Genomic DNA, 27,500 nt, shown 5'->3' with positions numbered 1-27,500 from the left:
GTAGGATGAACCAACTGTATATAATATAATGTCGCTGTAGGCTGCTGAACCAACTGTATATAATATAATGTCGCTGGAGGCTGAACCAACTGTATATAATATAATGTCGCTGGAGGCTGAACCAACTGTATATAATATAATGTCGCTGGAGGCTGCTGAACCAACTGTATATAATATAATGTCGCTGGAGGCTGAACCAACTGTATATAATATAATGTCACTGGAGGCTGAACCAACTGTATATAATATAATGTCGCTGGAGGCTGAACCAACTGTATATAATATAATGTCGCTGGAGGCTGCTGAACCAACTGTATATAATATAATGTCGCTGTAGGCTGAACCAACTGTATATAATATAATGTCGCTGTAGGCTGCTGAACCAACTGTATATAATATAATGTCACTGGAGGCTGAACCAACTGTATATAATATAATGTCGCTGGAGGCTGAACCAACTGTATATAATATAATGTCGCTGGAGGCTGAACCAACTGTATATAATATAATGTCGCTGTAGGCTGAACCAACTGTATATAATATAATGTCGCTGGAGGCTGAACCAACTGTATATAATATAATGTCGCTGGAGGCTGAACCAACTGTATATAATATAATGTCGCTGGAGGCTGAACCAACTGTATATAATATAATGTCGCTGGAGGCTGAACCAACTGTATATAATATAATGTCGCTGGAGGCTGAACCAACTGTATATAATATAATGTCGCTGGAGGCTGAACCAACTGTATATAATATAATGTCGCTGGAGGCTGAACCAACTGTATATAATATAATGTCGCTGGAGGCTGCTGAACCAACTGTATATAATATAATGTCGCTGGAGGCTGAACCAACTGTATATAATATAATGACGCTGGAGGCTGAACCAACTGTATATAATATAATGTCGCTGGAGGCTGAACCAACTGTATATAATATAATGTCGCTGGAGGCTGAACCAACTGTATATAATATAATGTCGCTGGAGGCTGAACCAACTGTATATAATATAATGTCGCTGTAGGCTGCTGAACCAACTGTATATAATATAATGTCGCTGGAGGCTGCTGAACCAACTGTATATAATATAATGTCGCTGGAGGCTGCTGAACCAACTGTATATAATATAATGTCGCTGGAGGCTGAACCAACTGTATATAATATAATGTCGCTGGAGGCTGAACCAACTGTATATAATATAATGTCGCTGGAGGCTGAACCAACTGTATATAATATAATGTCGCTGGAGGCTGAACCAACTGTATATAATATAATGTCGCTGTAGGCTGCTGAACCAACTGTATATAATATAATGTCGCTGGAGGCTGAACCAACTGTATATAATATAATGTCGCTGGAGGCTGAACCAACTGTATATAATATAATGACGCTGGAGGCTGAACCAACTGTATATAATATAATGTCGCTGGAGGCTGAACCAACTGTATATAATATAATGTCGCTGGAGGCTGAACCAACTGTATATAATATAATGACGCTGGAGGCTGAACCAACTGTATATAATATAATGTCGCTGTAGGCTGCTGAACCAACTGTATATAATATAATGTGAGGCTACAACTGTATATAATATAATGTCGCTGGGCTGAATATATAATATAATGTCGCTGGAGGCTGAACCAACTGTATATAATATAATGTCGCTGGAGGCTGAACCAACTGTATATAATATAATGTCTCTGGAGGCTGAACCAACTGTATATAATATAATGTTGCTGTAGGCTGCTGAACCAACTGTATATAATATAATGTCGCTGTAGGCTGAACCAACTGTATATAATATAATGTCGCTGGAGGCTGAACCAACTGTATATAATATAATGTCGCTGGAGGCTGAACCAACTGTATATAATATAATGTCGCTGGAGGCTGCTGAACCAACTGTATATAATATAATGACGCTGTAGGCTGAACCAACTGTATATAATATAATGTCGCTGGAGGCTGCTGAACCAACTGTATATAATATAATGTCGCTGGAGGCTGAACCATCTGAGGAACCATCCCATCTATCACCTTGAGAAACACTGAGGAACCATCCCATCTATCACCTTTAGAAACACTGAGGAACACTCCCATCTATCACCTTTAGAAACACTGAGGAACGCTCCCATCTATCACCTTTAGAAACACTGAGGAACCATCCCATCTATCACCTTTAGAAACACTGAGGAACCATCCCATCTATCACCTTTAGAAACACTGAGGAACCATCCCATCTATCACCTTTAGAAACACTGAGGAACCCTCCCATCCATCACCTTTAGAAACACTGAGGAACCATCCCATCTATCACCTTTAGAAACACTGAGGAACCATCCCTATCACCTTTATCACCTTTAGAAACACTGAGGAACCCTCCCATCTATCACCTTTAGAAACACTGAGGAACCATCCCATCTATCACCTTTAGAAACACTGAGGAACCCTCCCATCTATCACCTTTAGAAACACTGAGGAACCCTCCCATCTATCACCTTTAGAAACACTGAGGAACCCTCCCATCTATCACCTTTAGAAACACTGAGGAACCATCCCATCTATCACCTTTAGAAACACTGAGGAACCATCCCATCTATCACCTTTAGAAACACTGAGGAACCATCCCATCTATCACCTTTAGAAACACTGAGGAACCATCCCATCTATCCACTGAGGATCTGCTGCTCCTCTATCCACTCTTGAGACCTGCACACACACACACACACACACACACACACACACACACACACACACACACACACACACACACACACACACACACACACGTTAATGACATTCGTAATAAACCTTTTGTCAAAATAAATGTTACATCCTGACTCCTCCCCTCCCGCATCCCTCAGTCCCTCCTCTTCCCCCAGTCCCTCTTCCCTCCTCCCCCCCCACCCCCCAGTCCCTCCTCCCCCCACTCCCGCATCCCCCAGTCCCTCCTCTTCCCTCCAGTCTCTCCTCTTCCCACCCCCCAGTCCCTCCTCCCCCCACTCCCGCATCCCTCGTCCCCCCAGTCCCCTCCAGTCTCTCCTCTTCCTCCTCATCCCCCCAGTCCCTCCTCTTCCCTCCAGTCCCTCCTCTTCCTCCCTCCTCTTCCTCCCTCCCCCAGTCCCTCCCCAGTCCCTCCCCCAGTCCCTCCCCCAGTCCCTCCCCCAGTCCCTCCTCCAGTCCCTCCCCCAGTCCCTCCTCCAGCCCCTCCTCCAGTCCCTCCCCTTCCTCCTCTAGTCCCTCCCCCCAGTACCCCTCTGTACCTCTTATGGACGGTGACGTGGTCGGCGTAGGGAGCCAGTCTGTTTGTGATGGTGTCAGCGAAGACTGACGGAGTGACATGATTGGCTGGAGCTTCCATCAGGTAACGGGCCAGGTTCTGCCCCTCTCCGTACAACACGCCCTTCTCCCAGCCAGACACACATCCACTGGACACACACACAGGTTACAGAGAGTCAGTGGATGTCCGTGTTTGTGTGTGTCTCTGTGTGTGTGTGTGTGTGTGTGTGTGTGTGTGTGTGTGTGTGTGTGTGTGTGTGTGTGTGTGTGTGTGTGTGTGTGTGTGTGTGTGTGTGTCTCTGTGTGTGTGTGTGTCTCTGTGTGTGTGTGTGTCTCTGTGTGTGTGTGTCTCTGTCTGTGTCTGTGTCTGTGTGTGTGTCTCTGTGTGTGTGTGTCTCTGTGTGTGTCTGTGTCTGTGTCTGTGTCTGTGTCTGTGTGTGTGTGTGTGTGTCTCTGTGTGTGTCTGTGTCTGTGTCTGTGTGTGTGTGTGTGTGTGTGTGTGTGTGTGTGTGTGTGTGTGTGTGTGTGTGTGTGTGTGTGTGTGTGTGTGTGTGTGTGTGTGTGTGTGTGTGTGTGTGTGTGTGTGTGTACCTGCCGTGCAGCTGTGTGGTGACTCTGGTCTTCTTCTTGGTTTTCAGGTCATCGTAAGTAAACAGCCCAAGAACAGCTCCCTCTGCTGCAGACTGGCTGTCATTACACCCATCCACCTCTATATGGGTCAACACATGGTTCTGGAGAACCCTGCAGCCTCCTGACAGACAGACTGGCTGTTATTAAACCCACCTCTATATGGGTCAACACATGGTTCAGGAGAACCCAGACAGACTGGCTGTTATTAAACCCACCTCTATATGGGTCAACACATGGTTCTGGAGAACCCTGCAGCCTCCTGACAGACAGACTGGCTGTCATTAAACCCACCTCTATATGGGTCAACACATGGTTCTGGAGAACCCAGACAGACTGGCTGTTATTAAACCCATCCACCTCTATATGGGTCAACACATGGTTCTGGAGAACCCAGACAGACTGGCTGTTATTAAACCCATCCACCTCTTTATGGGTCAACACATGGTTCTGGAGAACCCAGACAGACTGGCTGTTATTAAACCCACCTCTATATGGGTCAACACATGGTTCTGGAGAACCCAGACAGACTGGCTGTCATTAAACCCACCTCTATATGGGTCAACACATGGTTCTGGAGAACCCAGACAGACTGGCTGTTATTAAACCCACCCACCTCTATATGGGTCAACACATGGTTCAGGAGAACCCAGACAGACTGGCTGTTATTAAACCCACCTCTATATGGGTCAACACATGGTTCTGGAGAACCCAGACAGACTGGCTGTTATTAAACCCACCTCTATATGGGTCAACACATGGTTCTGGAGAACCCTGCAGCCTCCTGACAGACAGACTGGCTGTCATTAAACCCACCTCTATATGGGTCAACACATGGTTCTGGAGAACCCAGACAGACTGGCTGTTATTAAACCCACCCACCTCTATATGGGTCAACACATGGTTCAGGAGAACCCAGACAGACTGGCTGTTATTAAACCCACCTCTATATGGGTCAACACATGGTTCTGGAGAACCCAGACAGACTGGCTGTTATTAAACCCACCTCTATATGGGTCAACACATGGTTCTGGAGAACCCTGCAGCCTCCTGACAGACAGACTGGCTGTCATTAAACCCACCTCTATATGGGTCAACAGGTTCTGGACCCAGACAGACTGGCTGTTATTAAACCCATCCACCTCTATATGGGTCAACACATGGTTCTGGAGAACCCAGACAGACTGGCTGTTATTAAACCCACCTCTATATGGGTCAACACATGGTTCTGGAGAACCCAGACAGACTGGCTGTTATTAAACCCATCCACCTCTATATGGGTCAACACATGGTTCTGGAGAACCCTGCAGCCTCCTGACAGACAGACTGGCTGTTATTAAACCCACCTCTATATGGGTCAACACATGGTTCTGGAGAACCCAGACAGACTGGCTGTTATTAAACCCATCCACCTCTATATGGGTCAACACATGGTTCTGGAGAACCCAGACAGACTGGCTGTTATTAAACCCATAGTTGGTAGAATCATATTCAATAGGAGTCACAGGTTTATTGGTACTAAGAGGTGACAGACTGGCTGTTATTAAACCCAGAGTTGGTAGAATCACATTCAATAGGAGTCACAGGTTTATTGGTACTAAGAGGTGCTTCTACACCAAGTATAAACTCTGGGCTGTGAAGACAGACACTATCAACACATCTTGGTTTGTTACCTCTTAGAAAACATACTAAATATTTGACTGATAAAACGTGGAGCAGGTTGTGTATAGATCACTAAGAACGGTACCATCACACACACACACACACGTAAAAGGAGAGACTCACCTGCTATAGCAGCCCTGATGTTCTCCTTACAGGTGTCCCAGTACTCTGTTCCACACACACCCAGAGAGTTCCTCCCTAGACCAACTACTGCTATGCATGGGAAGTCCTGTATGCACACACACACACACACACACACACACACACACACACACACACACACACACACACACACACACACACACACACACACACACACACACACACACACACACACACACACACACACACACACACACACGGTAATTATTAAGCGTGTATCGTCTTGCTCTCATCTATAATATCTGCTTCATCCTGCTGCTCAGTGAGATGACGAGTTTAATATCGGTTGTTACAGCGTCACTACAGTTAATTTATATATTACCTCATGAAGACCGTAGAATATTCTGCTAATATAGTTAATATATATATTACCTCATGAAGACTGTAGAATATTCTGGTAATATAGTTAATATATATATTACCTCGTGAAGACTGTAGAATATTCTGGTAATATATCCTCATGACCGACAGAATATTCTGGTAATATAGTTAATATATATATTACCTCATGAAGACCGCAGAATATTCTGGTAATATAGTTAATATATATATTACCTCGTGAAGACCGTAGAATATTCTGGTAATATAGTTAATATATATATTACCTCATGAAGACCGTAGAATATTCTGGTAATATATATTACCTCATGAAGACCGTAGAATATTCTGGTAATATATATTACCTCATGAAGACTGTAGAATATTCTGGTAATATAGTTAATATATTTATTACCTCATGAAGACTGTAGAATATTCTGGTAATATAGTTAATATATTTATTACCTCATGAAGACCGTAGAATATTCTGGTAATATATATTACCTCATGAAGACTGTAGAATATTCTGGTAATATAGTTAATATATTTATTACCTCATGAAGACTGTAGAATATTCTGGTAATATATATATACCTCATGAAGACCGTAGAATATTCTGGTAATATATATTACCTCATGAAGACTGTAGAAATATTCTGGTAATATAGTTAATATATATATTACCTCATGAAGACTGTAGAATATTCTGGTAATATATATTACCTCATGAAGACCGTAGAATATTCTGGTAATATATATTACCTCATGAAGACTGTAGAATATTCTGGTAATATAGTTAATATATATATTACCTCATGAAGACCGTAGAATATTCTGGTAATATAGTTAATATATATATTACCTCATGAAGACCGTAGAATATTCTGGTAATATAGTTAATATATATATTACCTCATGAAGACTGTAGAATATTCTGGTAATATAGTTAATATATATATTACCTCATGAAGACTGTAGAATATTCTGGTAATATATATTACCTCATGAAGACCGTAGAATATTCTGGTAATATAGTTAATATATATTCTGGTATTACCTCATGAAGACTGTAGAATATTCTGGTAATATATATTATATATTACCTCATGAAGACCGTAGAATATTCTGGTAATATAGTTAATATATATATTACCTCATGAAGACCGTAGAATATTCTGGTAATATAGTTAATATATATTACCTCATGAAGACTGTAGAATATTCTGGTAATATAGTAATATATTTATTACCTCATGAAGACTGTAGAATATATATATTACCTCATGAAGACTAATATTCTGGTAATATAGTTAATATATTTATTACCTCATGAAGACTGTAGAATATTCTGGTAATATATATTACCTCATGAAGACTGTAGAATATTCTGGTAATATAGTTAATATATTTATTACCTCATGAAGACCGTAGAATATTCTGGTAATATATATTACCTCATGAAGACCGTAGAATATTCTGGTAATATAGTTAATATATATATTACCTCATGAAGACTGTAGAATATTCTGGTAATATATATTACCTCATGAAGACTGTAGAATATTCTGTAGAATATTTCTGGTAATATAGTTAATTATATATTACCTCATGAAGACCGTAGAATATTCTGGTAATATATATTACCTCATGAAGACTGTAGAATATTCTGGTAATATAGTTAATATATTTATTACCTCATGAAGACTGTAGAATATTCTGGTAATATAGTTAATATATATATTACCTCATGAAGACTGTAGAATATTCTGGTAATATATATTACCTCATGAAGACTGTAGAATATTCTGGTAATATATTATTATATATTACCTCATGAAGACTGTAGAATATTCTGGTAATATAGTTAATATATTAATATTACCTCATGAAGACTGTAGAATATTCTGGTAATATAGTTAATATATATATTACCTCATGAAGACCGTAGAATATTCTGGTAATATAGTTAATATATATATTACCTCATGAAGACCGTAGAATATTCTGGTAATATAGTTAATATATATATTACCTCATGAAGACTGTAGAATATTCTGGTAATATATATTACCTCATGAAGACCGTAGAATATTCTGGTAATATAGTTAATATATATATTACCTCATGAAGACTGTAGAATATTCTGGTAATATAGTTAATATATATATTACCTCATGAAGACCGTAGAATATTCTGGTAATATAGTTAATATATATATTACCTCATGAAGACCGTAGAATATTCTGGTAATATATATTACCTCATGAAGACTGTAGAATATTCTGGTAATATAGTTAATATATATATTACCTCATGAAGACTGTAGAATATTCTGGTAATATAGTTAATATATATATTACCTCATGAAGACTGTAGAATATTCTGGTAATATAGTTAATATATATATTACCTCATGAAGACCGTAGAATATTCTGGTAATATAGTTAATATATATATTACCTCATGAAGACCGTAGAATATTCTGGTAATATATATTACCTCATGAAGACCGTAGAATATTCTGGTAATATAGTTAATATATATATTACCTCATGAAGACCGTAGAATATTCTGGTAATATAGTTAATATATATATTACCTCATGAAGACTGTAGAATATTCTGGTAATATAGTTAATATATATATTACCTCATGAAGACCGTAGAATATTCTGGTAATATAGTTAATATATATATTACCTCATGAAGACCGTAGAATATTCTGGTAATATAGTTAATATATTTATTACCTCATGAAGACTGTAGAATATTCTGGTAATATAGTTATTATATATTACCTCATGAAGACCGTAGAATATTCTGGTAATATAGTTAATATATATATTACCTCATGAAGACTGTAGAATATTCTGGTCTTCCCTTTCTTCAGACCTGGTCCTGTAGAATATTCTGGTAATATAGTTAAGGTTTTTACCTCATGAAGACTGTAAACATTCTGGTACTGATAGGATGTGTGTGTCTGTTATGAAGACTGTGTGTTCTGTGTGAAGGTGTGTGTGTGTGTGTTGTTACCTCTGTGACTGTGAAGGTGTGTGTGTGTGAATATGTGTGTGTGTGAAGGTGTGTGTGTGTGTGAATAGTTAATAGTGTGTGTGTGTGTAGGTCTGTGTGTGTGTAGGTCTGTGTGTGTTAATGTGTATATTACCTCAGAAGACTGTGTGTTGTGAAGGTGAAGGTGTGTGTGTGGTGAAGTATGTGTGTGTGAAGGTGTGAAGTGTGTATGTGTGTGTATAGTGTGTGTGTATATGTGTGTGTGTGTGAAATATGTGTGTGTAATGTGTGTGTGTGTGTGAAGGTGTGTGTGTGTGTGTGTGTGTGTGTGTGTATGTGTGTGTGAAGACTGTAGAATATGTGTGTGTAATGTGTGAAGGTGTGTGTGTATGTGTGTGTGTGTGTGTGTGTGTGTGTGTGTGTGTGTGTGTGTGTGTGTGTGTAATGTGTGTGAAGTGTGTGTGTGGTGTGTGTGTGTGTAAGTATGTGTGTGTGTGTGAATATGTGGTAATGTGTTAATGTGTGTGAAGGTGTAGAATGTGTGGTAATGTGTGTGTATATACATGTGAAGGTGTGTGTGAAGGTGTGTGTGTGTGTAAGGTGTGTGTGTGTGAGTGTGTGTGTGTAATGTGTGTGTGTGAAGGTGTGTGTGTGTGTACCTGAAGACTGTGTGTGTGTGAAGGTGTGTGTGTGTGAAGTGTGTGTGTGTGTGTGTGTGTAGTGTGTGTGTGTGTGTACCTGTGAAGACCTGTGTGTGTGTGTGTGTGTGTGTGTGTGTGTGTGTGTGTGTGTGAAGGTGTGTGTGTGTGTGTGTGTGTGTGTGTTACCTGTGTGTGTGTGTGTGTGTGTATGTGTGTCAGGTGTGACCGTGAATGTGTGGTGTGTGTGTGTGGTACCTGTGTGTGTAGGTGTGTGTGTGTAGTGTGTATGTATGTGTGTGTGTGTATTGTGTGTGTGTGTGTGTGTGTGTGTGTGTGTGTGTGTGTGTGTGTGTGTGTATTGTGTGTGTGTGTATGTGTGTGTGTGTGTAGTGTGTGTGTGTGTAGGTGTGTGTGTGTGAATGTGTGTGTGTGTAGGTGTGTGTGTGTGTGAAGGTGTGTGTGTGTGAAGGTGTGTGTGTGTGTGTGTGTGTGTGTGTGTGTGGTGTGTGTGTGTGTGTGTGGTGTGTGTGTGTGTGTGTGAATGTGAAGGTGTGTGTGTGTGAAGGTGTGTGTGTGTGTGAAGGTGTGTGTGTGTGTGTGAAGGTGTGTGTGTGTGTGTGTGTGTGTGTGTGTGAAGTGTGTGTGTGTGTGGTGTGTGTGTGTGAAGGTGTGTGTGTGTGTGTGTGTGTGTGTGTGTGTGTGTGTGTGTAGGTGTGTGGTGTGTGTGTGTAGGTGTAGGTGTGTGTGTGTGTGAAGGTGTGTGTGTGTGTGTGACGGTGTGTGTGTGACGGTGTGTGTGTGACGGTGTGTGTGTGTAGGTGTGTGTGTGACGGTGTGTGTGTGACGGTGTGTGTGTGACGGTGTGTGTGTGACGGTGTGTGTGTGACGGTGTGTGTGTGTAGGTGTGTGTGTAGGTGTGTGTGTGAAGGTGTGTGTAGGTGTGTGTGTGAAGGTGTGTGTGTGAAGGTGTGTGTGTGACTCACATCTTTAGCAGCTCAGTCAGTTTACCAGACAGAACTCTGTCGACACCAGCTGCTGATTCAGTTAGATGGAGAGAGTCGTCCTCCTTCTCGCTCTCGTAAACGCCGAGTACCAGACCCTGTGTGGACACACACAGTCAACACAACCAGTCAACACAACCAGTCAACACAACCAGTCAACACAACCAGTCAACAGAACCAGTTAACACACCAGCTAGCTACTAGCACAGCAGCAGCAACAACAACAAGACTGTAGAGGGCTGTGGCTCGCTCTCGTAAACGCAGAGTACCAGACCCTGTGTGGACACACAACCAGTTAACACACCAGCTAGCTACTAGCACAGCAGCAGCAACAACAACAACAAGACTGTAGAGGGCCCCAAGGGGGATGGATCCTGAGAGGACTGGTGTAGTAGATCTGTACCAGAACAGTGGGAGGGATCCTGAGAGGAGGGGTGTAGTAGATCTGTACCAGAACAGAGGGAGGGATCCTGAGAGGAGGGGTGTAGTAGATCTGTACCAGAACAGAGAGAGGGATCCTGAGAGGAGGGGTGTAGTAGATCTGTACCAGAACAGAGGGAGGGATCCTGAGAGGAGGGGTGTAGTAGATCTGTACCAGAACAGAGAGAGGGAACCTGAGAGGAGGGGTGTAGTAGATCTGTACCAGAACAGAGGGAGGGATCCTGAGAGGAGGGGTGTAGTAGATCTGTACCAGAACAGAGGGAGGGGTCCTGAGAGGAGGGGTGTAGTAGATCTGTACCAGAACAGAGGGAGGGATCCTGAGAGGAGGGGTGTAGTAGATCTGTACCAGACCAGAGGGAGGGATCCTGAGAGGAGGGTGTAGTAGATCTGTACCAGAACAGAGGGAGGGATCCTGAGAGGAGGGGTGTAGTAGATCTGTACCAGAACAGAGGGAGGGATCCTGAGAGGAGGGGTGTAGTAGATCTGTACCAGAACAGAGGGAGGGATCCTGAGAGGAGGGGGTGTAGTAGATCTGTACCAGAACAGAGGGAGGGATCCTGAGAGGAGGGGTGTAGTAGATCTGTACCAGAACAGAGGGAAGGATCCTGAGAGGAGGGGTGTAGTAGATCTGTACCAGAACAGAGGGAGGGATCCTGAGAGGAGGGGTATAGTAGATCTGTACCAGAACAGAGGGAGGGGTCCTGAGAGGAGGGGTGTAGTAGATCTGTACCAGAACAGAGGGAGGGATCCTGAGAGGAGGGGTGTAGTAGATCTGTACCAGACCAGAGGGAGGGATCCTGAGAGGAGGGGTGTAGTAGATCTGTACCAGAACAGAGGGAGGGATCCTGAGAGGAGGGGTATAGTAGATCTGTACCAGAACAGAGGGAGGGGTCCTGAGAGGAGTGTAGTAGATCTGTACCAGAACAGAGGGAGGGATCCTGAGAGGAGGGGTGTAGTAGATCTGTACCAGAACAGAGGGAGGGATCCTGAGAGGAGGGGTGTAGTAGATCTGTACCAGAACAGAGGGAGGGATCCTGAGAGGAGGGGTGTAGTAGATCTGTACCAGAACAGAGGGAGGGATCCTGAGAGGAGGGGTGTAGTAGATCTGTACCAGAACAGAGGGAGGGATCCTGAGAGGAGGGGTGTAGTAGATCTGTACCAGAACAGAGGGAGGGATCCTGAGAGGAGGGGTGTAGTAGATCTGTACCAGAACAGAATCAGAGGGAGGGGTGTAGTAGATCTGTACCAGAACAGAGGGAGGGTGTAGTAGATCTGTACCAGAACAGAGAGGAGGGGTGTAGTAGATCTGGACCAGAACAGAGGGAGGGGTGTAGTAGATCTGTACCAGAACAGAGAGGAGGGGTGTAGTAGATCTGTACCAGAACAGAGAGGAGGGGTGTAGTAGATCTGGACCAGAACAGAGGGAGGGGTGTAGTAGATCTGTACCAGAACAGAGGAGGGTGTAGTAGATCTGTACCAGAACAGAGGGAGGGGTGTAGTAGATCTGTACCAGAACAGAGAGGAGGGGTGTAGTAGATCTGGACCAGAACAGAGGGAGGGGTGTAGTAGATCTGTACCAGAACAGAGAGGAGGGGTGTAGTAGATCTGTACCAGAACAGAGGGAGGGGTGTAGTAGAGCTGTACCAGAACAGAGAGGAGGGGTGTAGTAGATCTGGACCAGAACAGAGAGGAGGGGTGCAGTAGATCTGTACCAGAACAGAGATATAAACCTACATATATATGTTTCAGTAAAGTTGGATGTTCATCATTTATAACAATAGTTACCAACTGCAGGGATGGAACGTAAGACTCAGGACATAGAGGTTGTGTTGGCAGCTGCAGAGAGGTGTTTGGGTGTGAGAGACAGCAGACGAGTTACAGGGTGGGTTGAGTGGTGGTGTCCCATCCTCTGACTGTTGGCCTGAAGTAGGACTAAATAGATTTAAATAGTAGGGTATTTATTATTATTGTTTGAGAGTGTAGTGTTAAATAGTAGGGTATCTTTTTTTAAATGACTTTGAGGAAAGATAATTAAGAACAGTATAAGCGAGTTCAACTCCAGTCTAGTAGGTGGCGGTAATCTTGAGCATTTCAGGTACAATGACAACCTAGTGTTTATATCCCGGGACATAAATGGTCATTCTTTTTGACCTGTCCCCAAATGAATATATAGTCGGTTCAGAGTTGGTGTTGATATTTCAAGCTGCGTGTCCTGATCGCGTCTGGTGTGGATGGACCAATCAGCGAGCGGTCCGGTCAGCACGGAACGTCCGCAGCGGATTTACGCTCCGCTGTTCTGAGTTACATTGATAATAATCACCGCCGGTCGACTCCGTCTTACTGCTGCTTTCTGGAAACAAGCGCTGTAAACATGGAGATATGGCGGTGTGGAAACTAGAACTCGAAAAAAATAGTTGTATTTCAATCTAAACATTTTGTGTTTTTTTAGAAAACTATCGCTGATATTTAAGTTGAAGTCCTTATGCGTTAATGTTCAAACCGAGCGTCGGGAATCTTAACCAAACCGCCTCCGTCCAATGACTTTAACTCTGTGTAATGGAACTGGGTCAAGGGACTAGGGAATTAATCTTGTTATCTAGACTTTATTAAACTTACTTTTCTGGCGTTCCAGTTGTTTTGTGCCACAGAAAAGTAGCGACAGCGGTGTCTCATCGCGGCCCGCAACACCGCTCCACTTAACAACCGCATCGTATCTGGGTTTTATTATATCCGTCTCTCGATGGGAAATGAGATTGATCAGAGAGTACTACTACTGTAGATGGATAAAACACGTTGGGAAGGGTTTGTCTTCCGACCTTCACCTGTCGCATAAACTGTTACGTCATCAGTAACCGACTCCGGCTGGCTTGTTTTTCAGTTTTAAAAGAAAATGAACTCTGTCGCCACCTGTCGACGGGTTTGCGAAACAATATCAAATGAATCTCCACAGAAACCAAACCACTGAAAAATGTGGATTCTTATTTATTAACTTAACTTTCATATATATATATATACACATATTAGATGTACACATGCATTTGAAGTCAGAAGTTTACATACACCTTAGCCAAATACATTTAAACTATTTTTTTTTCTCACAATTCCTGACATTTAATCCTAGTAAAATCCCCTGTCTTAGGTCAGTTAGGATCACCACTTTATTTTAAGAATGTGAAATGTAAGAATTATAGAATGATTAGGACTGGAGGGACTGGAGGAGAGGTACAGATCTAGCTAAACAGAACAATAGTGTACAGAATAATATTAGAGATAATTATTTATTTCAGCTTTTATTTCCTTCATCACATTCCCAGTGGGTCAGAAGTTTACATACACTCAATTAGTATTTGGTAGCATTGCCCTTAAATTGTTTAACTTGGGTCAAACATTTCGGGTAGCTTTCCACAATAAATTGGGTGAATTTTGGCCCATTCCTCCTTCCAGACTCACATTAAGCATATCCAATCGAAAATTAAATCTAGAATCGGCTTCCTATATCGCAACAAAGCATCCTTCACTCATGCTGCCAAACATACCCTCGTAAAACTGACCATCCTACCGATCCTCGACTTCGGTGATGTCATCTATAAAATAGCCTCCAACACTCTACTCAGCAAACTGGATGCAGTCTATCACAGTGCCATCCGTTTTGTCACCAAAGCCCCATACACTCGCTCTTTCCTTCCAGTTCTCTGCTGCCCATGACTGGAACGAATTGCAAAAATCTCTGAAGCTGGAGACTCACATCTCCCTCACTAGCTTTAAGCACCAGCTGTCAGAGCAGCTCACAGATCACTGCACCTGTACATAGCCCATCTGTAAACAGCCCATTTATCTACCTACCTCATCCCCATACTGGTATTTATCTATTTATTTATGTTGCTCCTTTGCACCCCAGTATCTCTACTTGCTCATTCATCTTCTGCCGATCTACCATTCCAGTGTTTAATTGCTATACTGTAATTACTTCAGCCACCATGGCCTATTTATTTCCTTATCTTACCTCATTTGCACTCACTGTATATAGACTTTTTGGCAACATGATGCTGCCACCCCCATGCTTCACGGTTGGGATGGTGATCTTCGGCTTGCAAGCCTCCCCTTTCTCCTACAAACATAACGATGGTCATTATGGCCAAACAGTTCTATTTTTTGTTTCATCAGACCAGAGGACATTTCTCCAAAAAGTATGATCTTTGTCCCAATGTTCAGTTGCAAACCGTAGTCAGGCTTTTTATGGCGGTTTTGGAGCAGTGGATTCTTCCTTGTGGAGCGGCCTTTCAGGTTGTCGATATAGGACTCGTTTTACTGTGGATATAGATACTTTTGTACCTCTTACCTCCACATCTTCACAGGGGCCAGTGTTGCTTACAGTTTCTAAAGACAGTAGATAGACCCAGTGTAGTGTAGATTACAGTTTCTATAGACAGTAGATATACCCAGTGTAGATTACAGTTTCTATAGACAGTAGATAGACCCAGTGTAGTGTAGATTACAGTTTCTATAGACAGTAGATAGACCCAGTGTAGATTACAGTTTCTATAGACAGTAGATAGACCCAGTGTAGATTACAGTTTCTATAGACAGTAGATAGACCCAGTGTAGATTACAGTTTCTATAGACAGTAGATAGACCCAGTGTAGTGTAGATTACAGTTTCTATAGACAGTAGATAGACCCAGTGTAGATTACAGTTTCTATAGACAGTAGATAGACCCAGTGTAGATTACAGTTTCTATAGACAGTAGATAGACCCAGTGTAGATTACAGTTTCTATAGACAGTAGATAGACCCAGTGTAGTGTAGATTACAGTTTCTATAGACAGTAGATAGACCCAGTGTAGATTACAGTTTCTATAGACAGTAGATAGACCCAGTGTAGATTACAGTTTCTATAGACAGTAGATAGACCCAGTGTAGTGTAGATTACAGTTTCTATAGACAGTAGATAGACCCAGTGTAGATTACAGTTTCTATAGACAGTAGATAGACCCAGTGTAGTGTAGATTACAGTTTCTATAGACAGTAGATAGACCCAGTGTAGTGTAGATTACAGTTTCTATAGACAGTTGATATGCCCAGTGTAGTGTAGATTACAGTTTCTATAGACAGTAGATAGACCCAGTGTAGATTACAGTTTCTATAGACAGTAGATAGACCCAGTGTAGTGTAGATTACAGTTTCTATAGACAGTAGATAGACCCATTGTAGATTACAGTTTCTATAGACAGTAGATAGACCCAGTGTAGATTACAGTTTCTATAGACAGTAGATAGACCCAGTTTGTAGTGTAGATTACAGTTTCTATAGACAGTAGATAGACCCAGTGTAGATTACAGTTTCTATAGACAGTAGATAGACCCAGTGTAGATTACAGTTTTTATAGACAGTATATGTGTAGATTACAGTTTCTATAGACAGTAGATAGACCCAGTGTAGATTACAGTTTCTATAGATTAGACCCAGTTTTACAGTTTCTATAGACAGTAGATAGACCCAGTGTAGATTAGTTTCTATAGACAGTAGATAGACCCAGTGTAGTGTAGATTACAGTTTCTATAGACAGTAGATAGACCCAGTGTAGATTACAGTTTCTATAGACAGTAGATAGACCCAGTGTAGATTACAGTTTCTATAGACAGTAGATAGACCCAGTGTAGATTACAGTTTCTATAGACAGTAGATAGACCCAGTGTAGTGTAGATTACAGTTTCTATAGACAGTAGATAGACCCAGTGTAGATTACAGTTTCTATAGACAGGAGATATACCCAGTGTAGTGTAGATTACAGTTTCTATAGACAGTAGATAGACCCAGTGTAGATTACAGTTTCTATAGACAGTAGATAGACCCAGTGTAGTATAGATTACAGTTTCTATAGACAGTAGATAGACCCAGTGTAGATTACAGTTTCTATAGACAGTAGATAGACCCAGTGTCCTGTAGATTACAGCAGGCTAGTAGATAATGTCCCACTAACAGTGTGTGTGTGTGCGTGCGTGCGTGCGTGCGTGCGTCTGTGTATGCGTCTGTGTCTGTGTCTGGTAGTTAGAGACACGTTCTATAGACAGTAGATAGACCCAGTGTCTGATAGCAGTAGAAACCCAGGTAGATTACAGTTTCTATAGACAGTGAACACCCCTGGAGGAGAGACAGAGAGGAGTGTAGATGGGAGAGGAGAGGAGAGGAGGAGAGACAGTAGAGGGAGAGTGAGTGGGATTACAGGGAGAGGGAGAGGGAGACCCAGGAGAGGGAGTTTCTAGGACAGAGAGGAGAGGAGTGTAGGAGATTAGGAGTTTCTATAGACAGTAGATAGACCCAGTGTAGTGTAGAGAGGAGGAGGTTTCTATAGACAGTTGAGCCCAGTGTAGAGATTACAGTTTCTATAGACAGGAGAGGAGGTGTAGAGGAGGGGTTTCTATAGAGAGGAGAGGAGATTACAGATGGGAGAGACAGTAGAGGTAGAGGACAGTTTCTAGACAGTAGGACCCAGGGAGAGGACAGAGATAGGTGTAGAAAGTTTCTAGAGGAGAGGACCCAGGTAGTTAGAGGAGTTTCTATAGACAGTAGATAGACCCAGTGCAGGAGATTACAGAGGACAGTAGATAGACCCAGTGTAGAGACAGTTTCTATAGACAGGAGAGGAGAGGTAGTGTAGATTACAGTTTCTAGGAGAGGAGAGGAGAGGGAGTGTAGATTACAGAGACAGGAGAGGAGAGTGTAGTAGAGATTAGAGGAGAGGGAGTAGGGAGAGGGAGAGGGAGTGGAGAGGGAGAGGAGAGAGGAGAGGAGAGGAGAGGAGCAGGAGAGGGAGAGGAACGAGGAGTTGGAGAGGAGAGGAGAGGAGAGGAGATGGGAGAGGGAGAGGAAGTGTGAGAGGAGAGGAGAGTGTGAGAGGTGAGAGAGGAGAGGAGAGGAGAGGAGAGGAGAGGAGGAGAGGAGAGGAGAGGAGAGGGGAGAGAGAGGAAGTTGGAGAGGAGAGGAGAGGAGATGGGAGAGGAGAGGTGAGGAGAGGAGAGGAGAGAGAGGGGGAGAGGAGAGGAGAGGGAGGAGTTGGAGAGGAGAGGAGAGGAGAGGGAGAGAGGAGAGGAGAGGAGAGGAGAGGAGAGGGAGAGGAGAGCCACGAGGAGATGGAGGAGAGGAGAGGAGAATGGAGAAGATGGAGGAGAGTCTCCTGGAGTTGGAGAGGAGAGGGAGAGGAGATGGGAGAGCTGCTAAGAAGGACGGCTAGAGGACCCAAACACCCCTGAGGAGAGGAGAGAGAGATGGGAGAGGAGAGGAGAGGGGAGAGGAGAGAGGAGAGGGAGAGAGGAGGGAGAGGAGAGGAGAGGAGAGGGAGGAGAGGAGAGGAGAGGAGAGGAGAGAGAGAGAGGGAGGAGATAAGAGATGGTGTCAGGTGGTGTGTGTGTGATGTGTATTACCATCCTCCTGGGTCATTACCAGGAGTATGCCCCACATTACCAAGGTATGCCCCACATTAGAGAGTCCCCACATTACCAAGGTAGTCCCCAGGAGAGGAGAGGTATTCCCCACAATACCAAGGTAGTCCCTACATTACCAAGGTAGTCCCCACAATACCAAGGTAGTCCACATTACCAAGGTAGTCCCCACATTACCAAGGTAGTCCACACATTACCAAGGTAGTCCCCACATTACCAAGGTAGTCCCCACATTACCAGGTAGTCCCCACATAACCAAGGTAGTCCCCACATTACAAGGTAGTCCCAAGGTCCCCACAATACCAAGATAGTCCCCACATTACCAAGGTAGTCCCCACATAACCAAGGTAGTCCCCACATTACCAAGGTAGTCCCCACATTACCAAGGTAGTCCCCACATTACCAAGGTAGTCCCCACATTACCAAGGTAGTCCCCACAATACCAAGGTAGTCCCCACATTACCAAGGTAGTCCCGACATTACCAAGGTAGTCCCCACATTACCAAGGTAGTCCCCACATTACCAAGGTATGCCCCACATTACCTAGGTAGTCCCCACATTACCAAGGTAGTCCCCACATTACCAAGGTAGTCCCCACAATACCAAGGTAGTCCCCACATTACCAAGGTAGTCCCGACATTACCAAGGTAGTCCCTACATTACCAAGGTAGTCCCCACAATACCAAGGTAGACCCCACAATACCAAGGTAGTCCCCACAATACCAAGGTAGTCCCCACATTACCAAGGTAGTCCCCACAATACCAAGGTAGTCCCCACAATATCAAGGTAGTCCCCACATTACCAAGGTAGTCCCCACATTACCAAGGTAGTCCCCACATTACCAAGGTAGTCCCCACAATACCAAGGTAGTCCCCACATTACCAAGGTAGTCCCCACAATACCAAGGTAGTCCCCACATTACCAAGGTAGTCCCCACAATGAAACAAGGAACATTCACCCTGGTGGGCATTACCAAGATAGTAAGTGGTGTGTGTGTGTGTGTGTAGTGGTGTGTGTGTGTGTGTGTGTGTGTGTGTGTGTGTGTGTGTGTGTGTGTGTGTGTGTGTGTGTGTGTGTGTGTGTGTGTGTGTGTGTGTGTGTGTGTGTGTGTGTGTGTGTGTGTGTGTGTGTGTGTGTGTGTGTGTGTGTGTGTGTGTGTGTGTGTGTGTGTGTGTGTGTGTGTGTGTGTGTGTGTGTGTGTGTGTGTGTGTGTGTGTGTGTGTGTGTGTGTGTGTGTGTGTGTGTGTGTGTGTGTGTGTGTGTGTGTGTGTGTGTGTGTAGTGGTGTGTGTGTGTGTGTGTAGTGGTGTGTGTGTGTGTGTGTAGTGGTGTGTGTGTGTGTGTGTGTGTGTGTGTGTGTGTGTGTGTGTGTGTGTGTGTGTGTGTGTGTGTGTGTGTGTGTGTGTGTGTGTGTGTGTGTGTGTGTGTGTGTGTGTGTGTGTGTGTGTGTGTGTGTGTGTGTGTGTGTGTGTGTGTGTGTGTGTGTGTGTGTGTGTGTGTGTGTGTGTGTGTGTGTGTGTACCTGCTATGGTGTTCCAGATGTAGAGTCCAGTGGGGCCTTTAATGCTCTGGTAGGGAACCTGGTACACACACACACACACACACACACACACACACACACACACACACACACACACACACACACACACACACACACACACACACACACACACACACACACACACATAACACCACACAGAGATATACACTATAACACCACACAGAGATATACACTATAACACCACACAGAGATATACACTATAACACCACACAGAGATATACACTATAACACCACACAGAGATATACACTATAACACCACACAGAGATATACACTATAACACCACACACACTATAACACCACACAGAGATATACACTATAACACCACACAGAGATACACTATAAAACCAAACACACATCAGTCACCCCACAGAGCCCCTATAACTGACCACACAGAGATATGTTCACTATAACACAGACAGAAGACTGGACACACATAACACCACACAGAGATATACACTATAACACCATCACATGGAGACCTATACACTATAACACCACACAGGAAGACTGTACACACACACACACACACACACACACACACACAGATATACACTATAACACCACACAGAGATATACACTATAACACCACACAGAGATACACACTATAACACCACACACACATAACACCACACACACACATATACACTATAAAACAAACACACATCATCGTCACCCCACAGAGCCCCTACCTTGGGTAGATGTAATGAGTCCTGAGGGTTAGGCAACCAACAGGAAGACTATCACCATCACATGGAGACCTGTGTTCAGGGTCTGTACCAGGTCTAGGGAAGACTGGACACACACACACACAGAGAGAGACTATCACCATCACATGGAGACCTGTGTTCAGGGTCTGTACCAGAGTAAAGACTGTACAGATATATCCCATAACAGTCTGTAGTAGATATATCACACACACACACACACACACACACACACACACATAACAGTCTGTACAGATATATCCCCCCATAACAGTCTGTAGTAGATATATCCCCCACACAACACACATATAGATCTGGTCCCCCCAGGGTTAGGGTTAGGTGTAGATGTATCCCCATAACAGTCTGTTAGGGTAGATATATCCCCATAACAGTCTGTAGTAGATATATCCCATAACAGTCTGTAGTAGATATATCCATAACAGTCTGTAGTAGATATATCCCATAACAGTCTGTAGTAGATATATCCCCATAACAGTCTGTAGTAGATATATCCCCATAACAGTCTGTAGTAGATATATCCCCATAACAGTCTGTAGTAGATATATCCCCATAACAGTCTGTAGTAGATATATCCCATAACAGTCTGTAGTAGATATATCCCCCCATAACAGTCTGTAGTAGATATATCCCCATAACAGTCTGTAGTAGATATATCCCATAACAGTCTGTAGTAGATATATCCCCCCATAACAGTCTGTAGTAGATATATCCCCATAACAGTCTGTAGTAGATATATCCCCCATAACAGTCTGTAGTAGATATATCCCCCCATAACAGTCTGTAGTAGATATATCCCCATAACAGTCTGTAGTAGATATATCCCCATAACAGTCTGTAGTAGATATATCCCCATAACAGTCTGTAGTAGATATATCCCCATAACAGTCTGTAGTAGATATATCCCCATAACAGTCTGTAGTAGATATATCCCATAACAGTCTGTAGTAGATATATCCCCATAACAGTCTGTAGTAGATATATCCCCCATAACAGTCTGTAGTAGATATATCCCCATAACAGTCTGTAGTAGATATATCCCCATAACAGTCTGTAGTAGATATATCCCCATAACAGTCTGTAGTAGATATATCCCCATAACAGTCTGTAGTAGATATATCCCCATAACAGTCTGTAGTAGATATATCCCCCCATAACAGTCTGTAGTAGATATATCCCCCCATAACAGTCTGTAGTAGATATATCCCCATAACAGTCTGTAGTAGATATATCCCCCATAACAGTCTGTAGTAGATATATCCCCATAACAGTCTGTAGTAGATATATCCCCCCATAACAGTCTGTAGTAGATATATCCCCATAACAGTCTGTAGTAGATATATCCCCCCATAACAGTCTGTAGTAGATATATCCCCATAACAGTCTGTAGTAGATATATCCCCCCATAACAGTCTGTAGTAGATATATCCCATAACAGTCTGTAGTAGATATATCCCCCCATAACAGTCTGTAGTAGATATATCCCCCCATAACAGTCTGTAGTAGATATATCCCCATAACAGTCTGTAGTAGATATATCCCCCCATAACAGTCTGTAGTAGATATATCCCCATAACAGTCTGTAGTAGATATATCCCCATAACAGTCTGTAGTAGATATATCCCCATAACAGTCTGTAGTAGATATATCCCCATAACAGTCTGTAGTAGATATATCCCCATAACAGTCTGTAGTAGATATATCCCCCCATAACAGTCTGTAGTAGATATATCCCCATAACAGTCTGTAGTAGATATATCCCCCCATAACAGTCTGTAGTAGATATATCCCCCCATAACAGTCTGTAGTAGATATATCCCCCCATAACAGTCTGTAGTAGATATATCCCCCCATAACAGTCTGTAGTAGATATATCCCATAACAGTCTGTAGTAGATATATCCCCCCATAACAGTCTGTAGTAGATATATCCCCATAACAGTCTGTAGTAGATATATCCCCAAAACAGTCTGTAGTAGATATATCCCCATAACAGTCTGTAGTAGATATATCCCCAAAACAGTCTGTAGTAGATATATCCCCATAACAGTCTGTAGTAGATATATCCCATAACAGTCTGTAGTAGATATATCCCCATAACAGTCTGTACCCCCCTTACTGTATATCTTGGCGCTGCGGTTTCCCAGTCCACACCTCCTCGTCTTCTGACCCTGGAACAGCCCGTAGGAGATGTGTCCGGTGAACTTGTCCAGCTCAGAACAGTTGGCGCTAACCAGCTCTGCCCCGGTACCACACAGGATCCTCCCGCTGACCCAGCGCTCGGTCGCCAGGGCAACCAGCAGCAGAGTGGCAGAGAGCACGCAGAGCAGTGTGGCAAAGGAAAAGGTCAACCGTTTCCACAGCGACGGCATGGTCAGTCTGTCAGGGCGCCGGGTTTGGATAAACAACAGCAAATGTCTTTAAAATCCACCTCCATGTCTATTGTCTATCTATCTACTGTTCAAGCAGAGACCATGGGAACACCTCCCAGGCTACGGGAGACAGGTGGCGGTGTTACGGTCCTCTCGTCTCCTCTCGTCTCCTCTCGTCTCCTCTCTTACAACCTTTTCAAGCAGAGACCATGGGAACACCTCCCAGGCTACGGGAGAGAGGCGGCGGTGTTACGGTCCTCTCGTCTCCTCTCGTCTCCTCTCGTCTCCTCTCGTCTCCTCTCGTCTCCTCTCTTACAACCTTTTCAAGCAGAGACCATGGGAACACCTCACAGGCTACGGGAGAGAGGTGGCGGTGTTACGGTCCTCTCGTCTCCTCGTCTCCTCTCTTACAACCTTTTCAAGCAGAGACCATGGGAACACCTCCCAGGCATCCCGAGGGTCGGATCCTCCAGTCTGGAGTTGTGTCAGTCGGTGTGTCGGTCATCACAACTCTGTGAAATGAAACAGCTTGTTGTGATAGCTGGTAGAGAGGCTGCCATTAAAAGCTGAGATCCAGTCTGTGTTGGTCAGAGGGATCTGTTACAGACAGGAAGAAACTCGATCCCAGCACGCTATAGGGCTGCTAGTCACTGAGTTACATTCTGCCCTACTAACAACTCCCCCCTCTCTCTCCTTCCCTCTCTCTCATCCACTCTTCACCCTCCTCTCTCTCCTTCTCACTCCTTCTCTCTCTCTAGACACAGACAAGCTCCTTTGAGAGAGAGAGAGAGAGAGAGAGAGAGTGAGAGAAAGAGAGAGAGAAAAAGAGAGAGAGAGAGACAGAGAGAGAGAGAGACAGAGAGAGAGAGAGAGAGAGAGAGAGAGAGAGAGAGAGAGAGAGAGAGAGAGAGAGAGAGAGAGAGAGAGAGAGAGAGAGAGAGAGACAGAGAGAGAGAGAGACAGAGAGAGAGAGAGAGAGAAAGAGAGAGAGAGAGAGAGAGAGAGAGAGAGAGAAGAGAGACAGCGAGAGAGAGAGAGAGAGAGAGGGAGAGAGAGAGAGAGAGAGACAGAGAGAGGGAGAGAGACAGAGAGAGACAGAGAGAGAGAGGGAGAGAGAAAGAGAGAGAGGGAGAGAGACAGAGAGAGATACCAAGAATACTTTCTTCTGTTCCAGTGTGTTTAATGGATCTAGGACATGTGAGTGAGTGTGTGTGTGTGTCTGTGTGTGTGTCTGTCTGTGTCTGTGTGTGTCTGTGTGTGTGTGTGTGTGTCTGTGTGTGTGTGTTAACCTTTAGCTGCTGTTTTAGTGTTGCAATAGATTGATTGAATATTTACTGATGAGACATGACCTTTATGACCTTTATGATGCTCAGTGTTCCTGAATGATTTCACTTCCTGTCTGTCTACCAGTTATACAGTACATAGTAATATACAGTAGACACTTCCTGTCTGTCTGCCAGTTATACAGTACATAGTAATATACAGTAGACACTTCCTGTCTGTCTGCCAGTTATACAGTACATAGTAATATACAGTAGACACTTCCTGTCTGTCTGCCAGTTATACAGTACATAGTAATATACAGTAGACACTTCCTGTCTGTCTACCAGTTATACAGTACATAGTAATATACAGTAGACACTTCCTGTCTGTCTGCCAGTTATACAGTACATAGTAATATACAGTAGACACTTCCTGTCTGTCTGCCAGTTATACAGTACATAGTAATATACAGTAGACACTTCCTGTCTGTCTACCAGTTATACAGTACATAGTAATATACAGTAGACACTTCCTGTCTGTCTGCCAGTTATACAGTACATAGTAATATACAGTAGACACTTCCTGTCTGTCTGCCAGTTATACAGTACATAGTAATATACAGTAGACACTTCCTGTCTGTCTGCCAGTTATACAGTACATAGTAATATACAGTAGACACTTCCTGTCTGTCTGCCAGTTATACAGTACATAGTAATATACAGTAGACACTTCCTGTCTGTCTGCCAGTTATACAGTACTTAGTAATATACAGTAGACACTTCCTGTCTGTCTGCCAGTTATACAGTACATAGTAATATACAGTAGACACTTCCTGTCTGTCTACCAGTTATACAGTACATAGTAATATACAGTAGACACTTCCTGTCTGTCTGCCAGTTATACAGTACATAGTAATATACAGTAGACACTTCCTGTCTGTCTGCCAGTTATACAGTACCTAGTAATATACAGTAGACACTTCCTGTCTGTCTGCCAGTTATACAGTACCTAGTAATATACAGTAGACACTTCCTGTCTGTCTGCCAGTTATACAGTACATAGTAATATACAGTAGACACTTCCTGTCTGTCTGCCAGTTATACAGTACTTAGTAATATACAGTAGACACTTCCTGTCTGTCTGCCAGTTATACAGTACATAGTAATATACAGTAGACACTTCCTGTCTGTCTGCCAGTTATACAGTACATAGTAATATACAGTAGACACTTCCTGTCTGTCTGCCAGTTATACAGTACATAGTAATATACAGTAGACACTTCCTTACTATCTTGTTCTTGCTTTCTCAAGGGACGCCATTTAATCGGTTGTCACAACTCCGTACAATCAGCAGGAACCATCGGGATGTAGCGCTCAACAGTACATCCCACTTATAATGCAGCTGCTTCATCTGGATGTTATTCTTTATCAAAAGTTACCACGACACTTTTCAATTTCAAACAAGCCTCGCTCTTCCAACCACAATCCCTGTCTCTGCAAAAGCTCTCCCCAAAATGTCACGTCTCAATGGGGCTTCCCATGTTAAATAGCCTTTTGTCTACTAGAGGCCTCTATTCAATTCAATTCAATTCAAGGGCTTTATTGGCATGGGAAACATGTGTTAACATTGCCAAAGCAAGTGAGGTAGACAACATAAAAAGTGAATATATAAAGTGAAAAACAACAAAAAATTAACAGTAAACATTACACATACAGAAGTTTAAAAACAGTAAAGACATTACAAATGTCATATTATATATATATATATATATATCCTCTATCCTTCTCTATGGTGTCTGACTTCAGGTAGACACACAGTAGATGTTAAATAGTCTTTTGTCTACTAGAGGTATCTATCCTTCTCTATGGTGTCTGACTTCAGGTCAACCAATAGTATATGTTTATGTTAACATAGCCGTTTGTCTACTAGAGGCATCTATCCTTCTCTATGGTGTCTGACTTCAGGTAGACACACAGTAGATGTTATAAATAGCCTTTTGTCTACTGGAGGCATCTATCCTTCTCTATGGTGTCTGACTTCAGGTAGACACACAGTAGATGCGTGTTTCTGGCGCTACGTGGTGACGGAGCCACGTAAGTGACGCGCCTGTCTGTCAGCCGAGCCGTAGAACAAGATGGCGGACTCCTTAGCAGCGGCTCAGGGAGAGGAGAACGAACCGGAGAAAGAAGGCAAGGAGAGACGGATGGAGGGAGGTAGTGAGAGCCGGGGGTCGAAGGAGACCTCCGAGGTGACGGAGACGCTGGGGTTTTACGACAAGAAGAAAGCCCAGAAGGACAAGAAACGGAGTCTGTCTGGTGAGTACTGAACCAGAACCTCTGTTTGAGGACAGGAGAGCTCTCTGGTCTCAAGCCCAGGTACTGGTTCAGGTGAGTACCAACGGAGCCCCGTCCACAAACAAACACAGCCGGGTAGCTGGTGTGGCCAATTGATCAAATACTAAATTAATTACAGATTTAAGCATCCAAACAATGTATGTAGTTAGTTACACAGCCAGCCAGATAACGGTGGTGGGGATGGTAGTAGTAGTAGTAGTAGTAGTAGTAGTAGTAGTAGTAGTAGTAGTAGTAGTAGCAGTAGTAGTAGTAGTTGTAGTAGTAATAGTAGTAGTAGTAGTAATAGTAGTAGTAGCAGTAGTAGTAATAGTAGTAGTAATAGTAGCAGTAATAGTAGTAGTAGTAATAGTAGCAGTAGTAGTAGTAGTAGTAGTAGTAGTAGTAGTAGCAGTAGTAGTAATAGTAGTAGTAATAGTAGTAGTAATAGTAGTAGTAGTAATAGTAGCAGTAGTAGTAGTAGTAGTAGCAGTAGCAGTAGTAGTAATAGTAGTATTAATAGTAGCAGTAATAGTAGTAATAGTAGTAGTAATAGTAATAGTAGCAGCAGTAGTAGTAGTAGTAGTAGTAGTAGTAGTAGTAGTAGTAGTAGTAATAGTCGTAGTCGTAGTAGTAGCAGTAATAGTAGTAGTAATAGTAGCAGTAATA

The 27,500-nt window shown here is 43.1% G+C and overlaps 1 protein-coding gene and 2 pseudogenes across 2 annotated transcripts in view; 1 reads left to right on the top strand and 2 right to left on the bottom strand.

The window, feature by feature from the left end:
- LOC124021423 overlaps nt 1-9,005 on the bottom strand; it is a 28,554-nt pseudogene extending 19,549 nt beyond the window's left edge. The window contains exons 1-7 of the transcript XR_006836234.1: nt 8,986-9,005; nt 8,910-8,920; nt 8,849-8,871; nt 5,695-5,800; nt 3,874-4,033; nt 3,267-3,431; nt 2,642-2,712 (exon numbers count right to left, since the gene is read on the bottom strand). The product of XR_006836234.1 is annotated as a cytosol aminopeptidase-like (transcript). The remainder of the gene's footprint in view (nt 1-2,641; nt 2,713-3,266; nt 3,432-3,873; nt 4,034-5,694; nt 5,801-8,848; nt 8,872-8,909; nt 8,921-8,985) is intronic.
- A 9,353-nt stretch (nt 9,006-18,358) lies between these two features.
- LOC124021426 lies at nt 18,359-23,967 on the bottom strand (annotated as a pseudogene).
- A 2,640-nt stretch (nt 23,968-26,607) lies between these two features.
- Nucleotides 26,608-27,500, top strand: part of LOC124021429 (transmembrane anterior posterior transformation protein 1 homolog) — a 32,500-nt gene continuing 31,607 nt past the window's right edge. Inside the window, 1 exon segment of the mRNA XM_046336617.1 lies at nt 26,608-26,816. Coding sequence (XP_046192573.1) covers nt 26,636-26,816 — 181 coding nt within the window. The 5' untranslated portion in view covers nt 26,608-26,635.

The sequence above is a fragment of the Oncorhynchus gorbuscha genome, unplaced genomic scaffold (genome assembly GCF_021184085.1).
Source record: "Oncorhynchus gorbuscha isolate QuinsamMale2020 ecotype Even-year unplaced genomic scaffold, OgorEven_v1.0 Un_scaffold_1109, whole genome shotgun sequence".
Lineage (NCBI taxonomy): Eukaryota > Metazoa > Chordata > Actinopteri > Salmoniformes > Salmonidae > Oncorhynchus > Oncorhynchus gorbuscha.
Note: the sequence above shows the minus strand (reverse complement) of the source record. Positions and strands in the feature narration are given on the sequence as shown.